The following is a 27337-nucleotide window of genomic DNA, read 5'->3' on the forward strand; positions in this document are numbered from 1 at the left end:
TATGTGAATATTGATTGGAGTGGGACAGATGAAGCAGGGGAATTATGCAGAGCATGTACCAGAGAGACGGGTCAGCAGAGCATTAGCAGACAGCATACATAGGAGCAGGGGAATTATGCAGAGCATGTACCAGAGAGACGGGTCAGCAGAGTATTAGCAGACGCAGACAGCATACATAGGAGCAGGGGAATTATGCAGAGCATGTACCAGAGAGACGGGTCAGTAGAGTATTAGCAGACAGCATACATAGGAGCAGGGGAATTATGCAGAGCATGTACCAGAGAGACGGGTCAGCAGAGTATTAGCAGACAGCATACATAGGAGCAGGGGAATTATGCAGAGCATGTACCAGAGAGACGGGTCAGCAGAGTATTAGCAGACAGCATACATAGGAGCAGGGGAATTATGCAGAGCATGTACCAGAGAGACGGGTCAGCAGAGTATTAGCAGACAGCATACATAGGAGCAGGGGAATTATGCAGAGCATGTACCAGAGAGACGGGTCAGCAGAGTATTAGCAGACAGCATACATAGGAGCAGGGGAATTATGCAGAGCATGTACCTGTGGAAAGAGAAGAAGAAGACGAATGTTAGTCCATGGCCTCTGAAATAACTGCCACTTCTCTCCGAAGCCACTTTGCACAAGAAGACGCGTGCACACCCCAGCACGCGTGCACCCCTTACAGAGAGTCTAAATATATAGGCCACATTAAACTATATCAGGTGTAGGGCATTGTGGGAACGGCTTGTGGATAAATTAACAGCTGGTCATTTCAACAGGAGATGGCTGGGTGATCAAAGACAGAGCCAGGACGCAAGTCTCTGCAGTTTAACACCTCTAAAAATCAGATAAGGTATATAGTGGGGAAAGAAGAAACATATGTGAATATTGATTGGAGTGGGACAGATGAAGCAGGGGAATTATGCAGAGCATGTACCAGAGAGACGGGTCAGCAGAGCATTAGCAGACAGCATACATAGGAGCAGGGGAATTATGCAGAGCATGTACCAGAGAGACGGGTCAGCAGAGTATTAGCAGACAGCATACATAGGAGCAGGGGAATTATGCAGAGCATGTACCAGAGAGACGGGTCAGCAGAGTATTAGCAGACAGCATACATAGGAGCAGGGGAATTATGCAGAGCATGTACCAGAGAGACGGGTCAGCAGAGTATTAGCAGACAGCATACATAGGAGCAGGGGAATTATGCAGAGCATGTACCAGAGAGACGGGTCAGCAGAGTATTAGCAGACAGCATACATAGGAGCAGGGGAATTATGCAGAGCATGTACCAGAGAGACGGGTCAGCAGAGTATTAGCAGACAGCATACATAGGAGCAGGGGAATTATGCAGAGCATGTACCTGTGGAAAGAGAAGAAGAAGACGAATGTTAGTCCATGGCCTCTGAAATAACTGCCACTTCTCTCCGAAGCCACTTTGCACAAGAAGACGCGTGCACACCCCAGCACGCGTGCACCCCTTACAGAGAGTCTAAATATATAGGCCACATTAAACTATATCAGGTGTAGGGCATTGTGGGAACGGCTTGTGGATAAATTAACAGCTGGTCATTTCAACAGGAGATGGCTGGGTGATCAAAGACAGAGCCAGGACGCAAGTCTCTGCAGTTTAACACCTCTAAAAATCAGATAAGGTATATAGTGGGGAAAGAAGAAACATATGTGAATATTGATTGGAGTGGGACAGATGAAGCAGGGGAATTATGCAGAGCATGTACCAGAGAGACGGGTCAGCAGAGCATTAGCAGACAGCATACATAGGAGCAGGGGAATTATGCAGAGCATGTACCAGAGAGACGGGTCAGCAGAGCATTAGTAGACAGCATACATAGGAGCAGGGGAATTATGCAGAGCATGTACCAGAGAGACGGGTCAGCAGAGCATTAGCAGACAGCATACATAGGAGCAGGGGAATTATGCAGAGCATGTACCAGAGAGACGGGTCAGCAGAGTATTAGCAGACAGCATACATAGGAGCAGGGGAATTATGCAGAGCATGTACCAGAGAGACGGGTCAGCAGAGTATTAGCAGACAGCATACATAGGAGCAGGGGAATTATGCAGAGCATGTACCAGAGAGACGGGTCAGCAGAGTATTAGCAGACAGCATACATAGGAGCAGGGGAATTATGCAGAGCATGTACCAGAGAGACGGGTCAGCAGAGTATTAGCAGACAGCATACATAGGAGCAGGGGAATTATGCAGAGCATGTACCAGAGAGACGGGTCAGCAGAGTATTAGCAGACAGCATACATAGGAGCAGGGGAATTATGCAGAGCATGTACCTGTGGAAAGAGAAGAAGAAGACGAATGTTAGTCCATGGCCTCTGAAATAACTGCCACTTCTCTCCGAAGCCACTTTGCACAAGAAGACGCGTGCACACCCCAGCACGCGTGGTAAGCATAATATGAACATCGTCTGCCTAGGCTGCAGTCCATTGGCTCAGCAGATGTATGACACTGGGCGGCTACGTGTCCTAGATTGTGACACTGCCAACGGACCACATCCTTAACAACAGTCCTTGCAGCACCTTCAGTGGAAGTGGGACGCCTCCGAGTTGCGGCTCTGAACCCCTTCCGTTATGAAAGCGCCACCTTTTGGGCACTCCAGGATGGGGATGTGACTATGTTGGGTCTCCCTAGGGATTTTTCGACCACTTGGTACCTCTCTACCAGACCCACAAGGTCGTCTGCGTTCTGAGGGTCGCCCTGGGCAACCCACGTCTGCACCAGCCTGGGTAGGGAATGGATGAACCTGTCCATCACCACACGCTCAACCATCTGGGTAGGAGAGGAAAACTCTGGCTGTAGCCACTTCTGGACTAGATGTAGCAAGTCAAACATCTGTGAGCGTGGAGGTTTTTGTTGCCAGCATATGCCTAGTGGTGGACCCTTTGCGCTCTGACAGACTTAGTCACTCCTGAGCGTGCCAATATCTCAGTTTTTAATTTGGCGTATTCATTTGCATCTTGTAAAGTCAGATCGTACTAGGTCTTCTGCTCCTCCCCAGTCAAATATGGCAGAACCTCCACCCACTGCTCCAGCCGCAATTTCTTCCGTTCCGCCACCCTTTCAAAAACAGTCAGGAACGCCTCAACATAATCCCCCGTAATCTTCTGCAACGCTCTCCTTACCGTCTTCCTGACGTGTGCGACACCACCTGGACTTGTCGGAGCCATCGCCTTGCCACGGACTGCATCTGCAAGTAACTCGATCTGCTGCTACTGTTGACGATTGAGGTTCTGCTACTGCTGTTTCTGGAGCTAGATCTGTTGCATTAGCAGCTTAGTGGTCTCTTGTTGCTGTTGTAGCTGCTCTCGGTGTTGCTGCTTCTGCATGCTTTACTGGCTCTGCTGCATGCTCTGCAAGTGCTGTTGCTGCATTCTCTGCTGGCTCTGCACCAGCTGCTTAATTAGCTCTTCCATGCTGCCGGACGTCTCCTACTGGCTGACAGCCTTCACCCAGGACAACCACCAGTCTCTGTAGCAGGTACACGTGTTCCTGGAATCTTGCACGCACTCTCGCACCAACTGTGCTAAGACGACTCACTCGGGAGCTTTCGGAAGTAGACTCAGGATCCAGGTTTTCTCTGCAGGCTTTATTGTATGGCATAAAGCTCCACAGCTCCAGCAAAAATAAGCACGGCCTTACTGGCAAAACGACAAAGCAGAAGATAAACGATAGCACAGTCCATAGGAGTGTGGGGTTTGCCCACACAGGTTGTAGCACAGCCTTCCGCTCCTTCCTGAGCCATGGCTTCCCAGTCTGGAGACCTTGCCTCTCCAAGCACAACAACAGAAAACAAAATAGTGACTGAGCATTTAAGCTTGCTCTGCCACACCCTGAGGGGAGGTATGGTGAATGACTTCCCAACCAATCTCTGTGTCATTCCCATAAAACCACACCCTTTAAAAGAGGTAACCCCCAGCATATAACATGGCTCAATTTCCCGTTGTTCTGGGACTTGTGGGGGAAAGGAACCGGACTGAGTCGCGTGGACAAATTCCAGGTCCCTAAGGAAATACCCCTGTCGACATCTGAAAGGGATGAGTTCCCATTGTGTGTTCTTGCCGGCGACGAGGACGAGACTGTGACTGAGGATTCCGACCTCCCTAAGTTAGAGGTGACAGGAGAGAACTTTGGGTCTGCTCAAGTTTGTACTTGACCTTGAAGGGGGCATGGGACAATGTTACTGTCTGTAATGGGGTTGCTCAAGAGCCGGGGGCAGACACCAGGTACCCAAACTTCACAGATCAGGGGGAGTTATTGTATCAGGTGACCAAACCAAGAGGTGATGAAATAGTGAAGCAGCAATTAGTTCCAGGGCCATACCGACAAAGGATATGGCCCATTCACATGTTCTGAGGGGACTCCTCGGGGTCGAGAAAACTCAGTAGAGGCTATTGAGGAGGTTTTACTGGCCAGGGTGTTACCGGGAGATCCTGAACTATTGTAGATCCTGCCCCACCTGCCAGATAACCGCACCCTCCTCCCAATTCCGTAGTCCTTTAATTCCCCTACCTGTGATAGAAATCCCCTTTGAGAGGATTGCCATGGACCTAGTTGGACCCTTAGTCAAATCGGCCCTGGGCCACCAATACATCCTGGTGGTCATGGACTATGCGACCCGGTAACCCTAAGCGGTACCACTGAGGAACTCGTCGAATAGGAGCATCGCCCGGGGACTTGTCCATATATTTGCCAGGACCGAACTGCTGAAGGAGATCCTAACGGACCAAGGAACCCCGTTCATGAGCAAGGTAATGAAGGAGCTGTGTAAAGTCCTTCAGATTACCCAGCTGCGAACCTCTGTTTACCATCCAGAGACAGACCCTGGTGGAGCGTTTTAATAAAACCTTAAAAGCTATGCTCAAAAAAGTCATATAGAAGAACTGTCGTGACTGGGACTACCTGCTACCATTCCTGCTCTTCTCGGTAAGAGAGGTCCCACAAGCCTCTACAGGTTTCTCCCAGTTTGAGCTATTGTACGGACGACATCCGCGAGGGCTCCTGGATATTTCCAAGGAAACCTGGGAAGCCGAGGTTACACCCCACCGGAGCATCATAGAACATGTCGCCCAGATGAGAGAATGGCGAAAGTGATGCCTATCGTGAAGGCTCATCTCCTTCAAGCACAAGAGGCCCAGGCAAGGGTCTATATCCTGTCAGCGAGGCTGAGACATTTCCAGCCTGGGGATCGCGTACTGGTGCTTATTCCCACCGTCGAAAACAAGTTCCTGGCCAAGTGGCAAGGCCCATATGAGGTGGTGGTGAAACTCAGCGAAGTGAACTACAAAGTTCACCAGCCTGGCCGAAGAAAGCCACACCAAGTGTACCATGTGAACTTGCTCAAGCCGTCGCGAGATCGGGAAACGCTGGGGGCTTCTTGTTTGGGAGCCAGTCCGAAAGCCAAAGTTGAGGACGTCATGATAGCAGAGAGTCTATCACCGGCACAGAAACAACAATGTAGAGAGCTGCTGCAATGGACCCGTGACCTGTTCTCGGAGTTGCCAGGGCGTACGGAGGTGGTCGAGCATGACGTGCTGATGGAAGCGCATGTTAGGGTAAACCTCAAACCCTATAGGATTCCTGAAGCCCGCTGTGAGGTAATCTCCGCTGAGGTGAAGAGGATGCTGGACCTCGGCATGATAGAGGAATCGAAGAACAGATGGTCGAGTCCCATCGTTCTCATGCCAAAGCCCGACGGGGAGTGGAGATTTTGTAACGACTACCGCAGGCTGACTGAGGTTTCCAAGTTTTACGCATACCCGATGCCCCGCGTCAATGAACTCATTGAGAGGCTTGAACCTGCGAGATATATTACCACCCTCGACTTGACGAAGGGCTACTGGCAGATCCCCATGTCCCAGAGGGCCAAGGAGAAAACAGCTTTCTCAACACCTGATGGGTGCTTCCAGTACACCCGAATGCCTTTCGGACTGCAGGGAGCAACAGCCGTCTTCCAGAGGGCCATGGATCGGATCCTCGGCCTACATAAGAAATATGCCACAGACTACCTTGATGACATTGTCGTCTTTAGCCCAGATTGGGCTAGTCATATGCCAAAGGTACAGGCGATTCTGAATGCTCTAAGGAAGGCAGTATTATGATTATTATAAATCCGAGAAAATGTGCCATTGGGAAGGAGGAGGCCAAGTACTTAGGCTATGTCGTCGGGAGAGGCAAAATTAAGCCACAGGTCAATAAGATCGAGGCAATTCAGAACTGGCCGCAACTGCTCTCCAAGAAGCAGGTGAGAGCATTTCTTTGAATTGTGGGATATTACCTTCGGTTTATCCCAAATTTTGCTATGATTGCTGCACCATTGACAGACCTTCTAAAAGGCACAAAATCAACGATGACGAAATGGACGGTTGAAACCAAGATGGCATTCCAACAGCTGAAGCTGGCACTTTGTAAGCAGCTGGTCCTGGTCGCACCAGACTTTACTACAGAGTTTGTGCTCCCGACAAATGCCTCAGAAGTTGGCCTAGGAGCCGTGTTGTCACAGGAGATAAATGGGGAAGAGCATCCCGTCCTGTGAGAAAAATGATGCCACTGTGGAGAAAGAATGCTTAGCCATAAAATGGGCCATAGACACGCTAAGATATTACCTACTTGGCCGAAAGTTTAAATTGGTGTCAGACCATGCCCCTTTGAGATGGTTGAGGGAAAAGAAGGGTAAGAATGCCTGAGAAACTAGGTGGTTCTTAGGTCTCCAAGACTTTAATTTTCACGTGGAGCATAGACCCGGGAAGTTACACGCTAATGCTGATGCCCTCTCCTGAATTCCCTGCTTGGTGTCTGAAGGTGCCCAAACCACCGACTTTGGGCAGAGGGGGGGATATGTGACAGAGTCACTGGTGTTATATGCGAAGGGAGGTATGTGTCACTCAGGATGCTTTCCTGTGTGAGCTGAGACCTACTGAATTTCTGCCAGCATGTTATATGATGTTATATGCTGGGGGTTACCTCTTTTAAAGGGGGTGGTTTTATGGGAATGACGTAGAGATGGGAGGGAAGTCATTCCCCATACCTCCACCTCAGGGTGTGGCTGAGCAAGCTTTAAATGTTCAGTCCTGTTTTTTTTTCTCTGTGTTGTATTTGGAGAGGCGAGGTCTCCAGACTGGACATAGCTCAGAGAGGAGCTGAAGGGTGGACATAACCTGTGTGAGCGAACCGCACACACACATATGGACTGTGCTATTGTTTATCTTTTGTTTTGTTGTTTTTGCCAGTAAGGCCGTGTTTACTTTTGCTGGGGTTGCAGGGCTTTATGCCATATATTAAAGCCTGCAGAGAAAAAACGGTTCCTGAGTCTACTTCCGGAAGCAGCCGAGCAAGTCGACCTACCACAAAATATATATATTTTGTAAAACATACACTGCTCAAAAAAATAAAGGGAACACTCAAATATCACATCCTAGATCTGAGTGAATGAAATATTCTCATTGAATACTTTGTTCTGTACAAAGCTGAATGTGCCTGCGACAAAATCACACAAAAATCATCAATGGAAATCAAATTTATTAACCAATGGAGGCCTGGATTTGGAGTCACCCCCAAAATTAAAGTGGAAAAACACACTACAGGCTAATCCAACTTCGATGTAATGTCCTTAAAACAAGTCAAAATGAGGCTCAGTATTGTGTGTGGTCTCCACGTGCCTGTATGACCTCCCTACAACGCCTGGGCATGCTCCTGATGAGGTTGCGGATGGTCTCCTGTGGGATCTCCTCCCAGACCTGGACTAAAGCATCCGCCAACTCCTGGACAGTCTGTGGTGCAACGTGACGTTGGTGGATGGAGCGAGACATGATGTCCCTGATGTGCTCAATCAGATTCATTTCTGGGGAACGGGTGGGCCAGTCCATAGCTTCAATGCCTTCATCTTGCAGGAACTACTGACACACTCCAGCCACATGAGATCTGGCATTGTCCTTCATTAGGAGGAACCCAGGGCCAACTGCACCAGCATATGGTCTCGCAAGGGGTCTGAGGATCTCATCTTGGCACCTAATGGCAGTCAGGCTACCTCTGGCGAGCACATGGAGGGCTATGCTGCCCTCCAAAGAAATACCACCCCACACCATTACTGAGCCACTGCCAAACCGGTCATGCTGAAGGATGTTGCAGGCAGCAGATCGCTCTCCATGGCGTCTCCAGACTCTGTCACGTCTGTCACATGTGCTCAGTGTGAACCTGTTTTCATCTGTGAAGAGCACAAGGCGCCAGTGGCGACTTTGCCAATCCTGGTGTTCTGTGGCAAATGGTAAGCGTCCTGCATGGTGTTGGGCTGTGAGCACAACCCCCATTGGTGGACGTCGTGCCCTCATACCACCCTCATGGAGTCGGTTTCTAACAGTTTGTGCAGAAACATGCACATTTGTTGCCTGCTGGAGGTCATTTTGCAGGGCTCTGGCAGTGCTCCTCCTGTTCCTCCTTGCACAAAGGCAGTGGTAGCGGTCCTGCTGCTGAGTTATTGCCCTCCTATGGCCCCCTCCACGTCTCCTGGTGTACTGGCCTGTCTCCTGGTAGTGCCTCCAGCCTCTGGACACTACGCTGACAGACACAGCAAACCTTCTTGCCACAGCTCACATTGATGTGCCATCCTGGATAAGCTGCACTACCTGAGCAACTTCTGTGGGTTGTAGATTCCGTCTCATGCTACCACGAGTGTGAAAGCACAACCAGCATTCAAAAGTGACCACAACATCAGCCAGAAAGCATTGGTACTGAGATGTGGTCTGTGGTCCCCACCTGCAGAACCACTCCTTTATTGAGTGTGTCTTGATAATTGCCAATAATTTCCATCTATTGTCTATTCCATTTGCATAACAACATGTGAAATTGATTGTCAATCAGTGTTGCTTCCTAAGTGGACAGTTTGATTTCACAGAAGTTTGATTCACTTGGAGTTATATTCTGTTGTTTAAGTGTTCCCTTTATTTTTTTGAGCAGTATAAATATATATAATATACATTCCAGTATATAGTCCATGCTTTGGATCGGAGGTGTATATACTATTTACTCACTGCGAGTTCCCCAATTACCAGCTTAGTAGTGGAAGCAGCCGCGGCCTTGTCCATTACTCGTCAGTCAATTGCGTAATTGTCCTAATGATTGGAGGCAGCGGAGTTTCGTCCCCTAACAATTTTTAATGACATTTTTCTTACCTTGTACCAGTCAGTCAAATCTCCAATGTAATTTTTTTCAGGAAAATTTGAATCTCATTCATTGTTACAAGTCTCACAGTTTTTATCCAGTGATCTGTCAGGGACATGAGTTTGCACCATTCACTGGTCCCGCCTATTTTGTGGAAAAGGTGGTGCAGTCTTTCAACTGACTCTAACTTCTGAATATCCTTTTTAAAATGTGGCGCTTAAAACTGGATCCCATATTCTAGATGTGGCCTTTATGGAGGGGCAACAATACATTGGGATCGTGAGATTTTATCTCTCTTTTTATACATCCTAAAATCTTGTTTGCTTTTGCGGCTGCTGCTTGACATTGAGTACTGCTGCTCGGCTTTCTTGTAACCAGAATACCCAAGTCCTTCTCCTGTTCTGTAGTCCCGAGTATACTCCCAATTAATGTATATGCAGCAATAGAATTACTCCGTCCAGGTGCATTACTCTACATTTATCAACATTAAACCTCATTTTCCAAGTGTTTGCCCATTCAGTGTTTGCATAATTGACTGAAATTGACCCAGAGAATATTGTCAAATCATGGTTGGTTATGGTTCTCTAAGGCTGTGTGCCCAATATGCGTTTTTTAAGCGTTTCCGCAGCGGCAATTCCGCTGCAGAAAATGCTGTGCACATGCTGCGGAAATTTCCGCTTCGGATTATCATTGTGGAAAAATCCTCAGCACTACCAATTATTTTGCGTAATCGCGGGGTTTTCGCCGCCATTGACTTGCATTGAATCGCATAATATCCGCATGACTACATGTGCACATTCGGATATTAAGCGATTCAATGTGCGGATGGTACCTGGGTTTGGAGAAGAGGAGAGTCTCCTCCAGTCTCGGGTATCATAGTTCCTGTAAAAAAAAAAAAGAATTAAAATAAAACATATACATTATAGTCGCCTTCTAATGGCCCCCGGTCTCCTCAGCGATGCGTCCTGGCTTACCAGCAGCTCACGATGGTCTAAAAGGACCTGCCATGACATCATTTAGTCATGTGACTGGTCACGCGACGGCTGAAGTCGGCGGTTGCGTGACCCGTCACATGACTAAATGACGTCATGGCAGGTCCTTTTACACAACCGGGAAGACTGGACGCACCGGATAAAAGACCGGGGGCCATCAAAAGATGAGTATAATATTTATTTTTTACCATTTTTTTACGGTCACACTATATAAATCTATGCCGGTTGCATGGATTTATATAGTGTGAACAAGTGTCAAGCACTTTCCAAGTGATGCTAAAATCGCTTGGAAAGCGCTTGTCAACCCGCATGCGGAAATGCATGTGAAGAACGCGTCACATCCGCATGTCCCTGGCAGGAAAAACGCATGTACAATCCGCATGTACAATCCGCATGTACAATCCGCATGTACAATCCGCATGCGTTTTTTCTGCCAGGGAGATGCAGAAACGCTCAGGAAAAAATCCTGAGCATTTCTGCATCGTGGGCACATAGCCTAAATATGATTTTTCCTGGAATTGACACAGTTCAAATTGCTTCACTTTTATCCCGTCCCTTTCTGTTTACGTGTTGTTGTATTTCATTGTTTGTTTGAAAAGCCAAAATCTGCCACAGTCATGTGACACCGTTGCTTATCCTCAGATTTTCCACTACACATCACAGCTGCTTACACCTCATCTCTTTCTGCACTTCATGTTCATTTTCTGTTTTGTGGTTTATTTTAAGTAATAAAAATTTCTTTCAAAACATCTGTGCTGGGCTAAAGCTCAAATTATGCTTTGCTATGTTTTTATGATGATTTAAAAAAAACAACAACTGTGCGTTAGGTGTGTAAAATATCTTTTCATTGGTGCATATTCTATAATTGCCTGTTAAGCTATGCGCACACTGTGCATTTTGGTGCAATTTCACAATGTTTTGTCCGCTCCGAAATGGGCCAAAAACGCTAGGTAATCCGTGTGCAGGCTAATGCAATGACAATCCTGAAGTGCTGTGCACATGATCAGAAATTTTCCTGTCAGAATTGTCATTGCATTTAAATCTGCAGCATGTCAATTCTTTGTGCGTTTATGCTGCGTTTTTCACCCATTGACTTCAATTGATTCAGTCAAATTCAGCAAAAATGCTGGTATAAAACTATTTGCGGAATTGCTGAGGATTTTTGCTGCATATTTGACTGACTCAGTTCAAGTCAATGAGTCAAAAATGCGGCAAAAGCGCACAAAGAATTGCCCACGGGAGACTTCTCCTCCCATCATCCTATGGCTGCTCACACTGATAATAGCGAGGACAGGCCGTGGCTGAGGGAAGAAGTAGTCGCCTCAGCCGGCACCTCTGTGCAGTTTAAAAATAAAAAAAAAGTTAAAATAAATCTATATTAAAATAAAAACACTTTATGCTCAATTATCCGCCGTAATTGCGATGTCCCATGGCGATCCGATCACCCGGCTGCACTCTATACACTGACAGGAGCGCGATTGCTCCCGGCAGTGTATAGCACTGATCTGCCGGTAAGGAGGTCACTGGAGTTCAATCAGCTGACGAGCTCCGGTGACCTCGCTTACGGCACCGATGCTGCTTGAGAATTTTCTCACGCAACACTAATGCAGTAACTTAGGTCACCGGAGCTTATCAGCGGTTTGAGCTCCAGACTCTAACCTGACTCTGGGCAGCTCAGCGCTATACACTGACAGGAGTGATAACACTCCTGTCAGTGTATAGAGTGCTAAAATACAAGAACTACCGCACTCCTGATTTGTTCTTGGTGCACGGGTAAGGAACCAAGCCGCAAATACTATGTTAGAAAAACCCTGCACTCAAGGAATTAGTAAAATGGGTATAGAGTTTTTAATGAAGTAGGTACAATCAAATTGACAAACATTTCGGTCCCTCAGGACCTTCATCAGTGTACAAGGTAAGGGTCATGAAGGTGATCACCTTTGACAAGCGGTGGACACCGCGTTTATTCTGAACTTCACTCTGGACTTCACACCTCAGCTATCTCTATTGACGTACCATTCCTGGTCTATACTCCTAAGTATATGTTCCAGTTCACAGCTCAGCAACCATAGTGGATTTATTCCACCTTCATGACCCTTACCTTGTACACTGATGAAGGTCCTGAGGGACCGAAACGTTTGTCAATTTGATTGTACCTACTTCATTAAAAACTCTATACCCATTTTACTAATTCCTTGAGTGCCAGGTTTTTCCAACATAGTGTATAGAGTGCTGTCCTCTAGAACAGTCACACCAGTGATTGCTGATGTGACTGTTCTAGAAGTGACCCAGATCTTTGTGGGACACTCTGGATTATGTCATCACGTCAAGCAGGTTGTTTTTATTTTTGTTTTTTTACAAGTGACAATGGCGGATTAGGCGTTAGGTGAGTATAACAGTGTTTTTATTTTTAAATAAATGATTAAAACCGTGGGGAATTTTATTTAAAATAAAAGACTATTCTTTCCACGTCTTTGTTTCCAAAACTTTACTGTAGGGTTAGTAATGGGGGCATCTTATAGGCACCCGCCATTACTAACCTGGGCTTCATGTCAGCTGCCAATATAAGGCTGACATGAACCCCAACCCTATTACCCCACTTTCCACCGCACCAGGGCAAGTAGGAAGAGCGGAGGCTAAGTGCCACATTTAATGCATCTTATAGATGCACCATTTCTGAGGCTGCTGAGAGCTGATATTATTGGCCTCGGCGGGGGCTACTATCCATATCCCCTTCCCTGGATATTAATATCAGCCCGCAGCTGTTTGCCTAGCCTTTGCTGGTTAGAATTTATAGGGGGATTTTTTTCTGGGTTCAGCCTGTAATCTAGCCAGTAAAGGCTAAGCAAACAGCTGTGGGCTGTTATTAATAGACAGGGAACATGTTTGACTAATTGCCCCTTCCCCGGCTAGTAATATCAGCTCCCAGTGGTTGGCTTTCCCTCTGCTGGTTAGGAAAATTAGGCCATTTTTTAAATTTTAGGCTATGTGCCCACAGTCCCAACATAGCAGTGCCTTGGATGCAGCATATTTTTACTGCATCCAAAACTCTGCATTCTATTGAACGCAGGTAAATTCACATGTGTTCACTGAACCATGCGGATTTACCGCATTCAGTACATTCTAGTGGTCAAATATCTGTTGCTGAGACTAGCGAATCTGCAAGAGAAATTGACATGCTGCAGTCCTGAAAGATGTGCCGCATGTCAGTGTTCATGAGTGATCAGCAGCCTCAGATGCACGCATAGTGGACATGGGAATTCTAGAAATCCCATCCACTATGCTGTAACATCTGGCCGCTGCGGGTTTAACGCTGCATAAATACGCAGCATCACACCCGCAGCATTTCCTCATCATGGGCACGTACCACAACTCACCCGCAGCATGTCAATTTCTGTAGCAGAGATACTAGTTTCCGCTGCAGATTTTAACTGATTGAAATGTCATTACATGCGGTGAATCCACATGTATTGACAAAACAAGTTCTGCTTTAGCAGTAATGGGATTAGGTGTTATTGACACCCTCATTACTAAACCTGTGAGTAAAGAGTTAAATAAACACACACAGTGAGAATAAAACACTTTATTTTAAATAAAACACATTTTTAAATCATTTAAATTAACCAATATACTCACTCCAGGTCCAACGGTAATCCAAGGGTTAAAGCGATGTCCCATGTTTCTTTTTTCAATTATCTTTATTTAGCTCCAAAAAGCATTTATTGCTGTACAAAAACGCATAAAAAAAACCACACATTTTTGCCTCAGCGTTTTTGCTGCCAAGAGATGCAGAAACCTTGCAGAAATTTCTGCAATCAAATACTGCACTTGCGCACATAGCCTTAATGTATAAAGTATATGCATTTATTTTAGGTGTCTTGTTAATGGTAAATATCCTTTCTTGTCTACTATGTACACATGAAAATCAGCCGATTATTTGATATAGTGTCTTAGATGAGTAGTCCAAGAGGCTGATTCCCAACCGCAGCTTCTGCCAACTCAGCTCCCCATGATTGACAGGTTCCTCTTATGCTGGGAGTAGTGATCTGTCACTCTAGTTGAGCAAGGTGGGGAGAAGCATCCAGAGACTTGCCTTTAGGACTAGTCACTCGAGATCCAGGAACTACGGCCGGCTCCTCAAAGTATGCTTTCTTGAAAACACAGCAGCATTTTAGAGTAAAACATACATGGCAGCATGTAACGCAGACAGTGTCTGATTCATAATGCACGTGGTTCGGGCAACATGAATTTGGTTTCAGTTTAACTTTAAAACACTAATTTTGCTTACCACTGATTGCTCATTTATGAAATTTTTTTTTTAAACCAATGTTTTATCATGTTCTTGCAGGGTTTTATGATGGAGAACCGAATTCCTGGCTTAAAATGTGACTCAGATGTATTTGTCACATTTGAGGGTGACAATGTTGTTATGCTACAGGTATGTTTTTTCATGTTTATTTACATATATTATAATGACTAATGGAACAACGCCTAACAAAGCAGTAAGGTACACTATAGCAAATTGCAGCCACTATTTATAGTTGAATTAGGCCAAGCATCTGATCCTCTAGTATATGCCCCATTTCATGTCCCAGCAGTTCGGCTTCCAGTCTTCAGCTCGATACTGGAACGTTTCATATATTGGCGTGTGACTAGAGTAGTGTGTCATCCTGCCCTCTTGACACACTACTATGGTCACGTGCCACACAGGACAACAGAAGTACCTAGTCTAACACATATAACTTACTATATTCATTTTATGAGTATTTTTAACATGCTGAAATGTTTCCAATGTTTGCGACCCAAACTAGTGGGATAAATGTCAACCAATGGCCAGTGTTCTTGACAGGGTCAATCAGCTGTGTTTGATTTTTACAGTTATTGTCAGGTGCAGTCTTGAGCATAATTGGAAAGTCGTTCATGTCAAACAACACGTGTACATTGGGGCATGCTAAAATTAATTGTATTATGATTTCATTCCTAGAAGCCGAGCTCTGGCTTTAGCTTTGTGAAGCACCAGTAAAGAGATTGAGTCGTCTTGATTTAGACAAACCAATAATTAATTTATAAAGCAGTGTTACACGCACTCCGCTAGGTTCAGATAGGGCGAGACGGGTTTCATGAATTCTTTGGAATCCTGGGGGAACCATTACTCAGGGCGACCACAGACAGGGCCGGCGTCAGCACCTGGGCAAGTGCCGGGGCCCTGAGCAGGCGGGGGGCCCACTCACGGTCGGGCACCCCGCCGAGCTAGGGCAGAGGAGAGCGGTGCTAATGCCCGCCCTTCTTCCCCGCTTGCTCAGGGCCCCGGCAGCCGGATACTTGCCTCTCCCCGTGCCTCCGCAGATCCGCTGTTTTCCTGCTGTGCGCTCCCTGTGACGTCTCAGGTCAGAGGGCGCGGTGATGTCTCTCCACCGCGCCCTCCCCTGAGCCGTCACAGGCAGCGCAGAGCAGGACTACGCCGGCGACGCTGGAGTCCAGAGCAGCTGCAGCAGGTGAGGAGGAGTGAGGTGAGTATTTGATTTTTTTTTTTTTAATGTGTGGAGGCATGGGGCATTATATGGGGGGGTGACATCCTGCATGGGGCATTATATGGGGGGGTGACATCCTGCATGAGGCATTATATGGGGGGGGTGATATCCTGCATGGGGCATTATATGGGGGGGTGACATCCTGCATGAGGCATTATATGGGAGGGAGAAGTGATATCCTGCATGGGGCATTATATGGGGGGGAGTGACATCCTGCATAGGGCATTATATGGGGGAAGACATACTGCATGGGGCATTATATAGGGGGAGAAGTGATATCCTGCATGGGGCATTATATGGGGGGGAGAAGTGATATCCTGCATGGGGCATTATATGGGAGGAGTGACATCCTGCATGGGGCATTATATGGGGGATGACATTCTGCATGGGACAATATATGGGGGGTGACATCCTGCATGGGGCTTTATGTGGGGGGAACAGCCTGCATGGAGCATTTTATGGGGGCAAGTATCCTGTATGGAGCATTATAAGGGAACCAGTATCCTGTACGGAGCGTTATATGGGGGCCAGTATCCTGTACAGAGCGTTATATGGGGGCCAGTATTCTGTATGGAGCGTTATATGGGGGCCAGTATTCTGTATGGAGCATTTTATGGGGGCCAATATTCTGTATGGATCATTTTATGGTGGCCAGTATACTGTGTGGAGCGATTCGCCAGTTTCTGAGCTATTGTAGAATTTGCAATAGAAATCGCTCATGTAATGTAAGATGTGAAATCTTTGCATTGTACTATATCTATATTTCTCTGCAGTATCCGTGTATCATGAATCCTGGTATGTGTTAAAGGGGCCCACTGAGACTCTTTCGCCCAGGGCCCACAAAAACCTGGAGCCGGCCCTGACCATTGACCATATGCAGCAGCTTCTCTCAGGCACATGGATTCAGTTGCTGACCAGATACATCTCACAAAAGAGTCTTTTTCAACAGTTTAACAGTGGAATTTAATCTGAAGCACGGCCAGTGCAATTCAGGGATATTACAGCAGCAATCTTCATTACAGTACAGTGTGAGTTTCTTGAGCAACTGGCTGCAGTAACAATACAGTAGTTTCTTCACAAGTTACAGTATTACAGTCTCTTCAGTAGCATAATTCAGCATAGATTAGATCTCTTAGAAGCATATTTCTATGCATACACAACCACAGGCTTTTCCTTCACAAGGACACAATAGTACACAGTATTCTTTATCCTGCTTGGAGATGGAGGGGGGGGGTTGATGAAGGAGATGATCCCTGTGACACAATTCCTTCCAGTCCTTATCTTCCTGCCCAATAATACTCTGTACTGTTAGTTGAGGGAGCTTATCTGACCTGTGTTTAGTTTCTCTCCTGATCTGAATCCTGTTCAGTTGCCTTCTGTCAGATCCAGATAACACACCACCTTTCTCTTCGGTTTCAGCCAGACTAACAATTTCCCCACAATCCCCCTGGGGCTTTGCTAAAACACTCCCTGTCTCCTGTGACTGTGTTAATCCTTCTAGTTGCTGGATGCTTCTGAAGCACAACACTTCCTGTCTCCTGTGCTTGTTTTATTTGTAACAGTTGCTGGTTGCTCTTGAAGCAACAGCACTACATCTGCATGTCACAGCAGCCTTATAAAATATGTAATATATGGCTAGCTTTATACTTCCAGAAGAATATTCAGATACATAATACTTTTTCATGCATGCTTGCTTTGTGTGTAGAAGCTAAATGGGCAAGTAAAAACATGTAGAGAATCATCTTGCCCTTTATTTTTTGTGTTGTTAAACATGGTCTCTGATCTGCAGTTTGTTATAGAGGAGAACGTGTTAATTTGATAAATATTTATGGATCATTGAGAAAATTATATTTCATTCATTTAAATCCACGCTCGCTTTGAGATTAGGAAACCAGTGGGGTGGTCCTATTCAGCAACTGACTGTCTTTCTGTATGAACATATATTCAGGGAAATCTGACAGTCTGGAAGTAGTATTGCTTTTGTACAGTACAGACTGCAAGATGCTGTGGTAGCCATGCTGGTTCAGTATGCCTTCAATTTTGAATAAATCCCCAACAGTGTCACCAGCAAAGCACCCCCACAACATCACACCTCCTCCTCCATGCTTCACAGTGGGAACCAGGCATGTAGAGTCCATCCGTTCACTTTTTCTGCGTCGCACAAAGACACGGTGGTTGGAACCAAAGATCTCAAATTTGGACTCATCAGACTAAAGCACAGATTTTCACTGGTCTAATGTCCATTCCTTGTGTTCTTTAGCCCAAACAAGTCTCTTCTGCTTGTTGCCTGTCCTTAGCAGTGGTTTACTACTGCTATTTTACCATGAAGGCCTGCTGCACAAAGTCTCCTCTTAATAGTTGTTATAGAGATGTGTCTGCTGCTAGAACTCTGTGTGGCATTGACCTTGTCTATAATCTGAGCTGCTGTTAATCTACAATTTCTGAGGCTGGTGACTCGGATAAACTTATCCTCAGAAGCAGAGGTGACTCTTGGTCTTCCTTTCCTGGGGCGGTCCTCATGTGAGACAGTTTCTTTGTAGCGCTTGATGGTTTTTGCAACTGCACTTGGGGACAGTTTCAAAGTTTGCCCAATTTTTCGGACTGACTGACCTTCATTTCTTAAAGTAATGATGGCCATTCGTTTTTCTTTACTTAGCTGCTTTATTCTTGCCATAATACAAATTCTAACAGTCTATTCAGTAGGACTATCAGCTGTGTCTGCACAACAGAACTGATGGTCCCAACCCCATTTATAAGGCAAGAAATCCCACTTATTAAACCTGACAGGGCACACCTGTGAAGTGAAAACCATTTCCGGTGGCTACCTCTTGAAGCTCATCAAGAAAATGCCAAGAGTGTGCAAAGCAGTCATCAAAGCAAAAGGTGGCTACTTTGAAGAACCTAGAATATAAGACATATTTTCAGTTGTTTCACACTTTTTTGTTAAGTATATTATTCCACATGTGTTAATTCATAGTTTTGATGCCTTCAGTGTGAATGTACAATTTTCAAAGTCATGAAAATGCAGAAAAATCTTTAAATTAGAAGGTGTGTCCAAACTTTTGGTCTGTACTGTATATCTAAAACTCTGTTAGAGTAGTTTAGTGTTTCAAAGATTTTATTTATAAATTGAATACCCTATTGGAGGAGTGATAAGCTTAATATTATTTTTGTGAGTATATAAGAATATTATAGGGGTATATAGGGATAGTCATAATTGATCAATGGCGCCTTTGTTTTACACTGCTAGGTGCCAACCTCTGCTGCCAGTTAGGGAATATTTAGGATTATATGTAGGGCTGTATATAGGGTCTTATTCATTATTAATGAATAATGGCGAACACGTAAAAAAAAATGTGTGCCCACTATTAAAATAATTTCTCTCTTTTCTGACATGATATACATGCCAGGGAAGAGAAAAATGATGTCCGCATTCCCAACCCGGTAACTCTGCCATCCCCGGATCCCTCCTGCTCCATCCTCCGACACCCCACTTCCTCTTCCTGAAAAAAAAAAAGGCGCCTGCCAAGATCTGCCGACCAGCACCTGGCAACAGCAGGGATTTTTCCTATTATTTCCTTTGGATCACTGTGATGGACTCTATTACAGTAATCAAAAGCCAATAATTAGTATGTCACCCCCCTTCCTGTGTCATCCCCTTAGTCAGATGATTTATTTTTTATTTTATCATTTTTATTTCTTTCATTCTTTGCCATTAGGTTAAGGCTTAGGGTTAGGGTTGGGCTAAGGGTTGACGTTGGGGCTGAGGGTTTTCAAAAAGTAAAAAAAAATGATGATATGACGACTAGCTTTGAGCACAAGTGCTCGCTATTTGAGTTTGCATCGGGTGCTCGGGTATGCACTGAGTATCGCAGGTGCTCAAGTGACATGCTTAAGTCCCCGCTCCGCATGTTTTGCAGCTGTTAGTCAAAAAGAAGTGGGGATTGCCTGCTATCCCCACATCCCCGCATGTTTTTTTGGGGTGTCTAACATCCGCGAAACATGCAGGGCAGGGACTCTAGCATGTCACTCGAGCACCCGCGATATTCGGTGCAAACTCAAGTAGCGAGCACTTGCGATCACCACTAATGACGACATATTCAATATAACGACCTAATGTTATCAAATTCTGTGTAGTACCTTTTGGGTTCAAAATCTTCACGATAACCCTGGATAAAATCCTTGAACGGGGTAGTTTCCAGTTGGGGTCAGTTGGGGGGGGGTTTCTGTTGTTTGTACGCTTAAGGGGCCCTGCAAATCTGACATTTTGCCTGCAATCTATTTCATCCAATTTGTGTTCCAGAATTCAAATAGTGCCATTTCTCTTCCTAGCCCTGCCGTTTGGCCAAACAGAACTTTTTGACTACATGTGGGGTATCGCCGTGCTCATAAAGTGGGTAACAAACTGTGGGGTTCACTTTTTGGGGCTTAAGCAAGATTTTTGTGAAAAAAATTTACTTTTTCAATACGACAACCTTTTGTTATCAAATTCTGTGTCGTACCTGTGGGTTAAAAATGCTCACTATACCCATGGATAAAGCCTTTGAGGGGTGTAGTTTCTAAAATGGGGTCAGGTCAGTTGTGGGGGATTTCTGCTGTTTAGGCCCGCCATCACTTTCAGCCAAATTTGTGTTCCAAAATTCAAATATTGCTCCTTCCGCTCTGAGCCCTGCCGTTTGTCCAAACAGAACTTGTTGACTACATGTGGGGTATCACTGCACTCCTAAAAAAGTGGGTAATAAACTGTGGGGTCCAGTTTTTGGTGGTACCTCTTGTAAAAGTGAGAAATTTGGGGCTAAAGCAAGATTGTAGAGGTAAAATGTTAATTTTTTTTTTTCATTCCACTTTGCATTAATTCCCGTGTAGCATCCGAAGGGTTAAACATTTTCCAGACAACACTTTTAAAGTATTTAAGGGGTGTGGTTTTTAAAATGGTATCACTTTTGGGGAGTTTCCAATACATAAGTTCCTCAAAGTCATGGCACCCGCAAACTATAACAGTAAAATCTGCATTAAATTATGGCACTTTTTCCCTTCTGAGTTTTACACTCTGCATCTAAAGTAGTTTTCGATTACATTACATTGGCACACTCAGGAGAAATTGCACAACAAACTGTGAGGTCCATTTTTTCCTTTGAGCCCTTACGAAAAAAGGCTAAAACAACATTTTTGTGGTAAAAATGTAATTATTCTTTCATCACCGCCCATTGGTGTAAATTTCTGTGAGGCAAATGTGGTGTCAACATGCTTCCAACATGCTTAGATTAATTTATTGAGAGGTGTAGTTTGTAAAATAACATCACTTAGGTGTCTGCTGTTCTGACACCTTAGGGTGTCATGGCACCCTCAAACCATTTCAGCAAAATCTGAACTCCAGTATGGCACTTCTTCCCTTCTGAGCCACAAAAGTAGTTTTTGACCACATATGGGGTATCTGTGTACTCAGGAGAAATTGCACAACAAATGGTATGGTACATTTTGCTCCGTTATCCTTGTGAAAATAAAACATTTGGAGCAAAACCAAATTTTTTTGTGGGAAAAATGTATTTTTAATTTCCACAGTTCAACGTTATAAACTTCTGTGAAGCACTCGTTGGTTCAATGGGCTCACCGCTCATATACATACATTCCTTGAGGGGTCTAGCTTCCAAAATGGGGCCATTTATGGGGGGGGGGTTCTACTATTTAGGCACAACAGAGGCTCTCCAAAGCAACATTGCATCTGCTCTCGATCCCAGCAATTTTTGCGTTCAAAAAGTCAAACGGTGCTGCTTCTCTTTTGAACCCTGCCGTGTGTCCAAATAGTAGTTTTCCCCACATATGGGGTATCCGCATACTCAGGAGAAATTGCACAACAAATTTTCAGGTTCATTTTCTCCTGTTACCCTTGTGAAAGTAAAAATGGTGTCACTTTTGGGTATTTTTTATCATATAGTCCCCCCAAAATCACTTCAAATGCGATGTGGTCCTTTAAAAAATGGTTTTGTAAATTTTGTTGGGAAAATGAGAAATTGCTGATCAACTTTTAACCCTTCTAACTTCCTAACAAAAAAAATTGTTTAAAAAATGATGCAGATATAAAGTAGACCTATGGGAAATGTTATTTATTAATTATTTTGTGTGGTATAACAATTTGTTTTAAGGGCATAAAAATGTAAAGTTTGAAAATTACGAAATTGTCAAATTTCCGATATTTTCATAAATATACGCAAATCATATCAACCAAAATTTACCACTAACGTGAAGAACAATATGTCACGAAAAAACATTCTCAGAATCACTCGGATCCGTTGGAAGTGTCCAGGGTTATTTTCACATAAAATGACACTGGTCAGATTTAAAAAATTTGGCCTGGCTTTAAGGTCAAAATTAGCCCTGTCACTATGGGGTTAAGCACCTCTCCAGTGGTGAAATAAAATAAAAAAAAACCTGCAGTGGTGCTTTAAAGGGAGTCTGTCAGCCCAAATTTACATTTCAAAACAACCATATAGCCTTGTATGGGATGTAACACTGATATCAGCAGAGAGGAGAGCAAGATCTGTGTGCTTGAGCGGATACGTGCTATGACAGCAAGAGGACAGAGTGACCTGTGTGCTCGCTCCATCCCAGGGACACTGCGCACATCATGGTGGTTTATTATCAGACGGTGCTGGCTCTTGAAGGTGGCTATATCATGCTGAATAAGTGAGTGCAATGGTGCACCAAGACTTTTAACCACAGGTGAATGGAGTACCGTACAATAAAGGTCACTTTGGGGGCGTGTAGGAACAAATTTGAAAATTAAAAGATCAATCATTGTTGCTCCATCCATTACAAGGGTATGTGGTTAGTTTTGATACACTGATTTTACCCAATTTGGGCTGACAGACTTCTTTTAAGAGCAGCTGTGCCATACTGCTCCTGGTAAAAGCCACAGGAATGCATAGTTCTGTTACCAGTAATACAAGTGCACAGCATCAAGATAAATCAGGCCTGACTAGTCTGCTCCCATATCCCAGGTCTGTGGCCAGTGTGTACAATCAAGGACCAGGACTATAAATTTACATAATTTACCATATAGGCTGCATTCAATTGTCACTGTAGCATCTACAGTGATAAAAACAAATACAATAAACTCCTACAAGAAAATGTCATTTGCATCACCCCCAAAAGCAAATTATACATGTTAAAGGTAAAGATATATGTATTCCAAAGTGGTGCTATTAAATACAACTAGTCTTGCAAAAAAAACCTTGTACATAAACATATGATGGCTATCAGAACTCTGTGGAACAAAAGTTTTATTGCTGCCCCTTTTAAATACAACAATATTACAATGCAATCCTCAGACTGAAAAAAGGTTGTGTACCCTTGGAATATAAGTGCACAAAATTGCAGTTCCTACACATTACAGTGACCAACATGGAGAGCATGAGTACAAATGTAAACTAGTACAATGGTGTAAAACTGAACTTCTCAAGATAGATATTACAAAGCTATAAAAAAATTCTATATCTCTAGGACAGTGAGCATCCATACTATTAGCTGGGTGATTCACAGTGACTCATTCAGACAGTTGTCTAGACAGCACACAACTGAACAGAGGTGTTTGTGTCGCAAATGAAAGCTGATGCCTGGAAGAAAGGATGTTCCTAAAGGAACTGAAGAAATATAGGATTTAAAGAAACATGAAACCTAAAGTTGGCAACATAGAAAAGTGTAGTTTGCAAAATAGCTGGTAACATACACACACACTAGCTGGTAATATACGTGTGTATGTGTCTAATAAATATATATATATAACAGCTTGAAAACTGTTTTTACAATCCGAAATGTTGGCCTACTGAAATGTATGTTCAGTAAATGCACTCAATACTTGGTCGGGGCTCCTTTTGCATCAATTACTGCATCAATGCGGCGTGGCATGGAGGCGATCAGCCTGTGGCACTGCTGAGGTGTTATGGAAGCCCAGGTTGCTTTGATAGCAGCCTTCAGCTCGTCTGCATTGTTGGGTCAGGTGTCTCTCATCTTCCTCTTGACAATACCCCATAGATCCTCTATGGGGTTAAGGTCAGTCGCGTTTACTGGCCAATCAAGCACAGTGATACTGTTGTTTTTAAACCAGGTATTGGTACTTTTGGCAGGGTGGACAGGTGCCAAGTCCTGCTGCAGAATGAAATTTCCATCTCCAAAAAGCTTGTCGGCAGAGGGAAGCATGAAGTGCTCTAAAATTTCCTGGTAGACAGCTGCGCTGACTTTGGTCTTGATAAAACACAGTGGATCTACACCAGCAGATGACATGGCTCCCCAAACCATCACTGATTGTGGAAACTTCACACTAGACCGCAAGCAGCTTGGATTGTGGCCTCTCCACTCTCCCTCCAGACTCTGGGACCTTGATTTCCAAATGAAAAGCAAAATGTACTTTGCATTTACTTAGTGTCAATGACTGCCTTCTGGACATCTATCAAGTCTGCTGTCTTCCTCATGATTGTGGAGCCTACTGAAACAGACTAAGATACCTTTTTAAATGCTTAGGAAGCCTTTGCAGGTGTTTCTGGTTAATTATTCTAATTTACTGAGTTAATGACTTTTGTGTTTTCATTGGCTGTAAGCCATAATCATCAGCATTAACAGAAATAAATACTTGAAATAGATCACTCTGTTTGTAATAACTCTATATATGAGTTTCACTTTTTGCATTGAAGAACTGAAATAAATTAACTTTTTGATGATATTCTAATTTAGTGAGATGCACCTGTATATATATAATTATACAGTTAGGTCCAGAAATATTTGGCAGTGACCGAATCTTAGTTATTTGGTCTCTGCATTACACTATTTTCTATTTAAAATGAAACAACTGAGATGCAATTGAAGTGTAGACTTTCAGGTTTAATTAAAGGGGTTGAACAAAAATATTCTGTGAAATGTTTAGGAATTGCATCCATTTTTCTACAAAGCCTCCGCATATCAGGGGCTCAAAAGTAATTGGACAAATTAACTTTAACATAAATAAAATGTTCATTTTTAATATTTTGTAGAGAATCCTTTACAGGCAATGACTACCAGAACTCTGGAAGCAATGGATGTCACAAAACGTTGAGTTTCCTCGTTTGTGATGCTTTGCTAGGCCTTTACTGCAGCTGACTTCAGTTGTTGCTTGTTTGTGGGTCTTTCTGCCTTAAGTTTTGTCTTAAGCATATGAAACGCATGCTCGATGGGGTTGAGATCTGGTGATTGACTCGGCCATTGCAGAATATTCCACTTCTGTGCCTTAAAAAAACTCCTGGGTTGCTTTTGCAGTATGTTTTGGTTCATTGGATAGTGCTTCACAGTACAAATGGACAATCAGCCTTGCTGCATTTGGTTGAATCTGAGCAGAGAGTATCGCCCTGTACAGTTCAGAATTCATCTGACTAGCTCTGTCTTCAGTCACCTCATCAATAACACTAGTGACCCAGTGCCATTTGAAGCCATGCATACCTGCTACATCACACTGCCTCCCGCCATGTTTTATAGAGGATGTGACATGATTTGGACCATGAGCCGTCCCAAACCTTCTCCATACTTTCTTCTTCCCATCATTCTGGTAAAGGTTCATTTTGGTTTCATCTGTCCAAAAAATGCTGGCTGGCTAGCTTTTTTAAATGTTTTTTGGCTAAGTCTAATCTGGCCTTTATATTTTCAAGGCTGATTAATGGTTTGCACCTTGTGTTGAACCCTCTGTATTTGCTCTCATAAAATGTCTTCTCTTTATGGTAGACTTAGATACTGAAACACCAACTTCCTGGAGAGTGTTCTTCACTTGGGTGGATGTTGTGAAGGGGTTTTTCTTCACCATTGGAAGGATTCTGCGACCATCTACAACTGTTGTCTTCCGTGGACGTCCTGGCCTTTTTAAGTTCCCAAACTGCACTCGTTTTTGTTTTTTTTTTTACAAAATGTGCCAAACTGTTGATTTGGCCACTCTTAACATTTCTGCTCTCTCTGATGGATTTCTTCTTTTTTTCAGTCTAATGATGGTCTGTTTCTCTTCCATTGAGAGCTCCTTTGACCGCATGTTGTGGGTTCAGAGCAACAGCTTCCACGTGCACATGCCACACCTGGAAGCAGCTCCAGATCGTTTACCAGCTTAATTGAATATGGATTAATGAGGGAATAGCCCATGCAACCCATTAAAGAGCTTTTAAGATAGTTTTCCAGTCCAATTACTGTTGGTCCCTTTAAAAAGAGGCAGCTACGTAATAAAGAGCTGTAATTCTTAAACACTTACTCCAATTAAGATGTGAATACCCTAAAATTAAAGCTGAGTGCCATGACTCTGTTGTCGGTATCCCAGGACCAGGGGCTCCTTCCCTGTCCCTAACACTAAAGATGCCCTAGCTGGCCTGTTTCCCAGATTACCTCTGAAGGTGAAGACGCCACGTACGTACCTTGTCTGAGCTTATGAATCTGCCCTCAGTCTGTTCCCACCCCAGGGAAGAGGGGAATAGTAGAGTATGGCACTACACCAACCAGACTAACAAGGTAATACAAACAGGGATAAAGGAAAATACCAATCATACAAATATATGCACACAAACAACAGAAGATAACACCGGGGAGTGGAGGATTGGGAAAAACCAAAGTAAGAGAAGTAGAGGATTAACACACAACTAAAAATGCGCAACAGTCTTAGTTAAATCAACCAAACGCCTTCTCAAACAACAACAAACCACCGAACTCCTAACCATGCAGCATGAAGCTATCTCTGGCAATAACTGCATGCCAAAGGTCAGAATATATAAGAGAGGCAAGTGTCTAACAGTGGACAGCTGAGAGCATCAACCTGTGAAGCTTCTGAAAGCTCTCAGCAGCAGTTTGCCCCTTACACTGCTATAAGAAACCTGCACCTTTTAATATGAAAGTGAAAAGCTTCAAATTAGTGCAGGAGTATGAGAAATCAGAAGCTGCAGTCTTCTGGCTCCTTCCTGTCACGGTAAACTCATGACACTGAGAGTGTGCACTATAAGCCCATATTGATCATACCTTGAATATGTTTAGTAAATAGTTTCAGTAAACAGTTACAATGCCAAAACTTGTGCCACTGTCCAAATATTTCTGGTCCTAACTGTGCATGTATGTGTATATATTTATTTATATATATTGTGGTAGATCCACTCACTTGGTTGCACATAATGTATAGCACAGTCCTTGTTGCTATGGGTAACCACCCGTTTCAGGAACAAACAATCCCAGGTTTGTCTTTCCTTCATATGACCAAAACAGCTCAGAGCTTTCACCTCTAGGCCCTCCCCATTCCAAATTCTTTGAAAGGCTGTGATTTTAACCTCTGAGTTCCTCCCTTTCTACAGGTGTTTAATCACCCTAGCACCAAGATGACTGATTAACCCACTCATGTGCTGGAACCTTTTTCCTATGTACTATTACTGCAGCTATTAATCTCAGTGCTACATATCTCCCCTCTAGTACTTTGCCAGTGACTTTGTCACATATTCCCCCCCTCTGCCCAAAGCGGTAGGTTTTGGCATCTTCAGTCACCAAACAGGGGAGTCTGAACTGGCATCCTCGTTACTATGTACTTTCCCAGGCCTGTGTTGACATGGCCATATACACAGTGTAAACACTACTTATTTAGCCCTGT

General features: G+C 44.2%; 1 protein-coding gene across 2 annotated transcripts in view; it reads left to right on the forward strand.

The window, feature by feature from the left end:
* Positions 1 to 27337, forward strand: part of ACOXL (acyl-CoA oxidase like) — a 612189-nt gene that overhangs the window by 372872 nt on the left and 211980 nt on the right. For both annotated transcript variants that reach the window (XM_073672763.1, XM_073672762.1), the window contains exon 13: positions 14529 to 14618. In XM_073672763.1, the coding sequence (XP_073528864.1) occupies positions 14529 to 14618 (90 nt within the window). The remainder of the gene's footprint in view (positions 1 to 14528; positions 14619 to 27337) is intronic.

This window comes from Phyllobates terribilis, unplaced genomic scaffold (genome assembly GCF_046119375.1).
Source record: "Phyllobates terribilis strain yellow unplaced genomic scaffold, ASM4611937v1 Scaffold_3__8_contigs__length_932513732, whole genome shotgun sequence".
NCBI lineage: Eukaryota > Metazoa > Chordata > Amphibia > Anura > Dendrobatidae > Phyllobates > Phyllobates terribilis.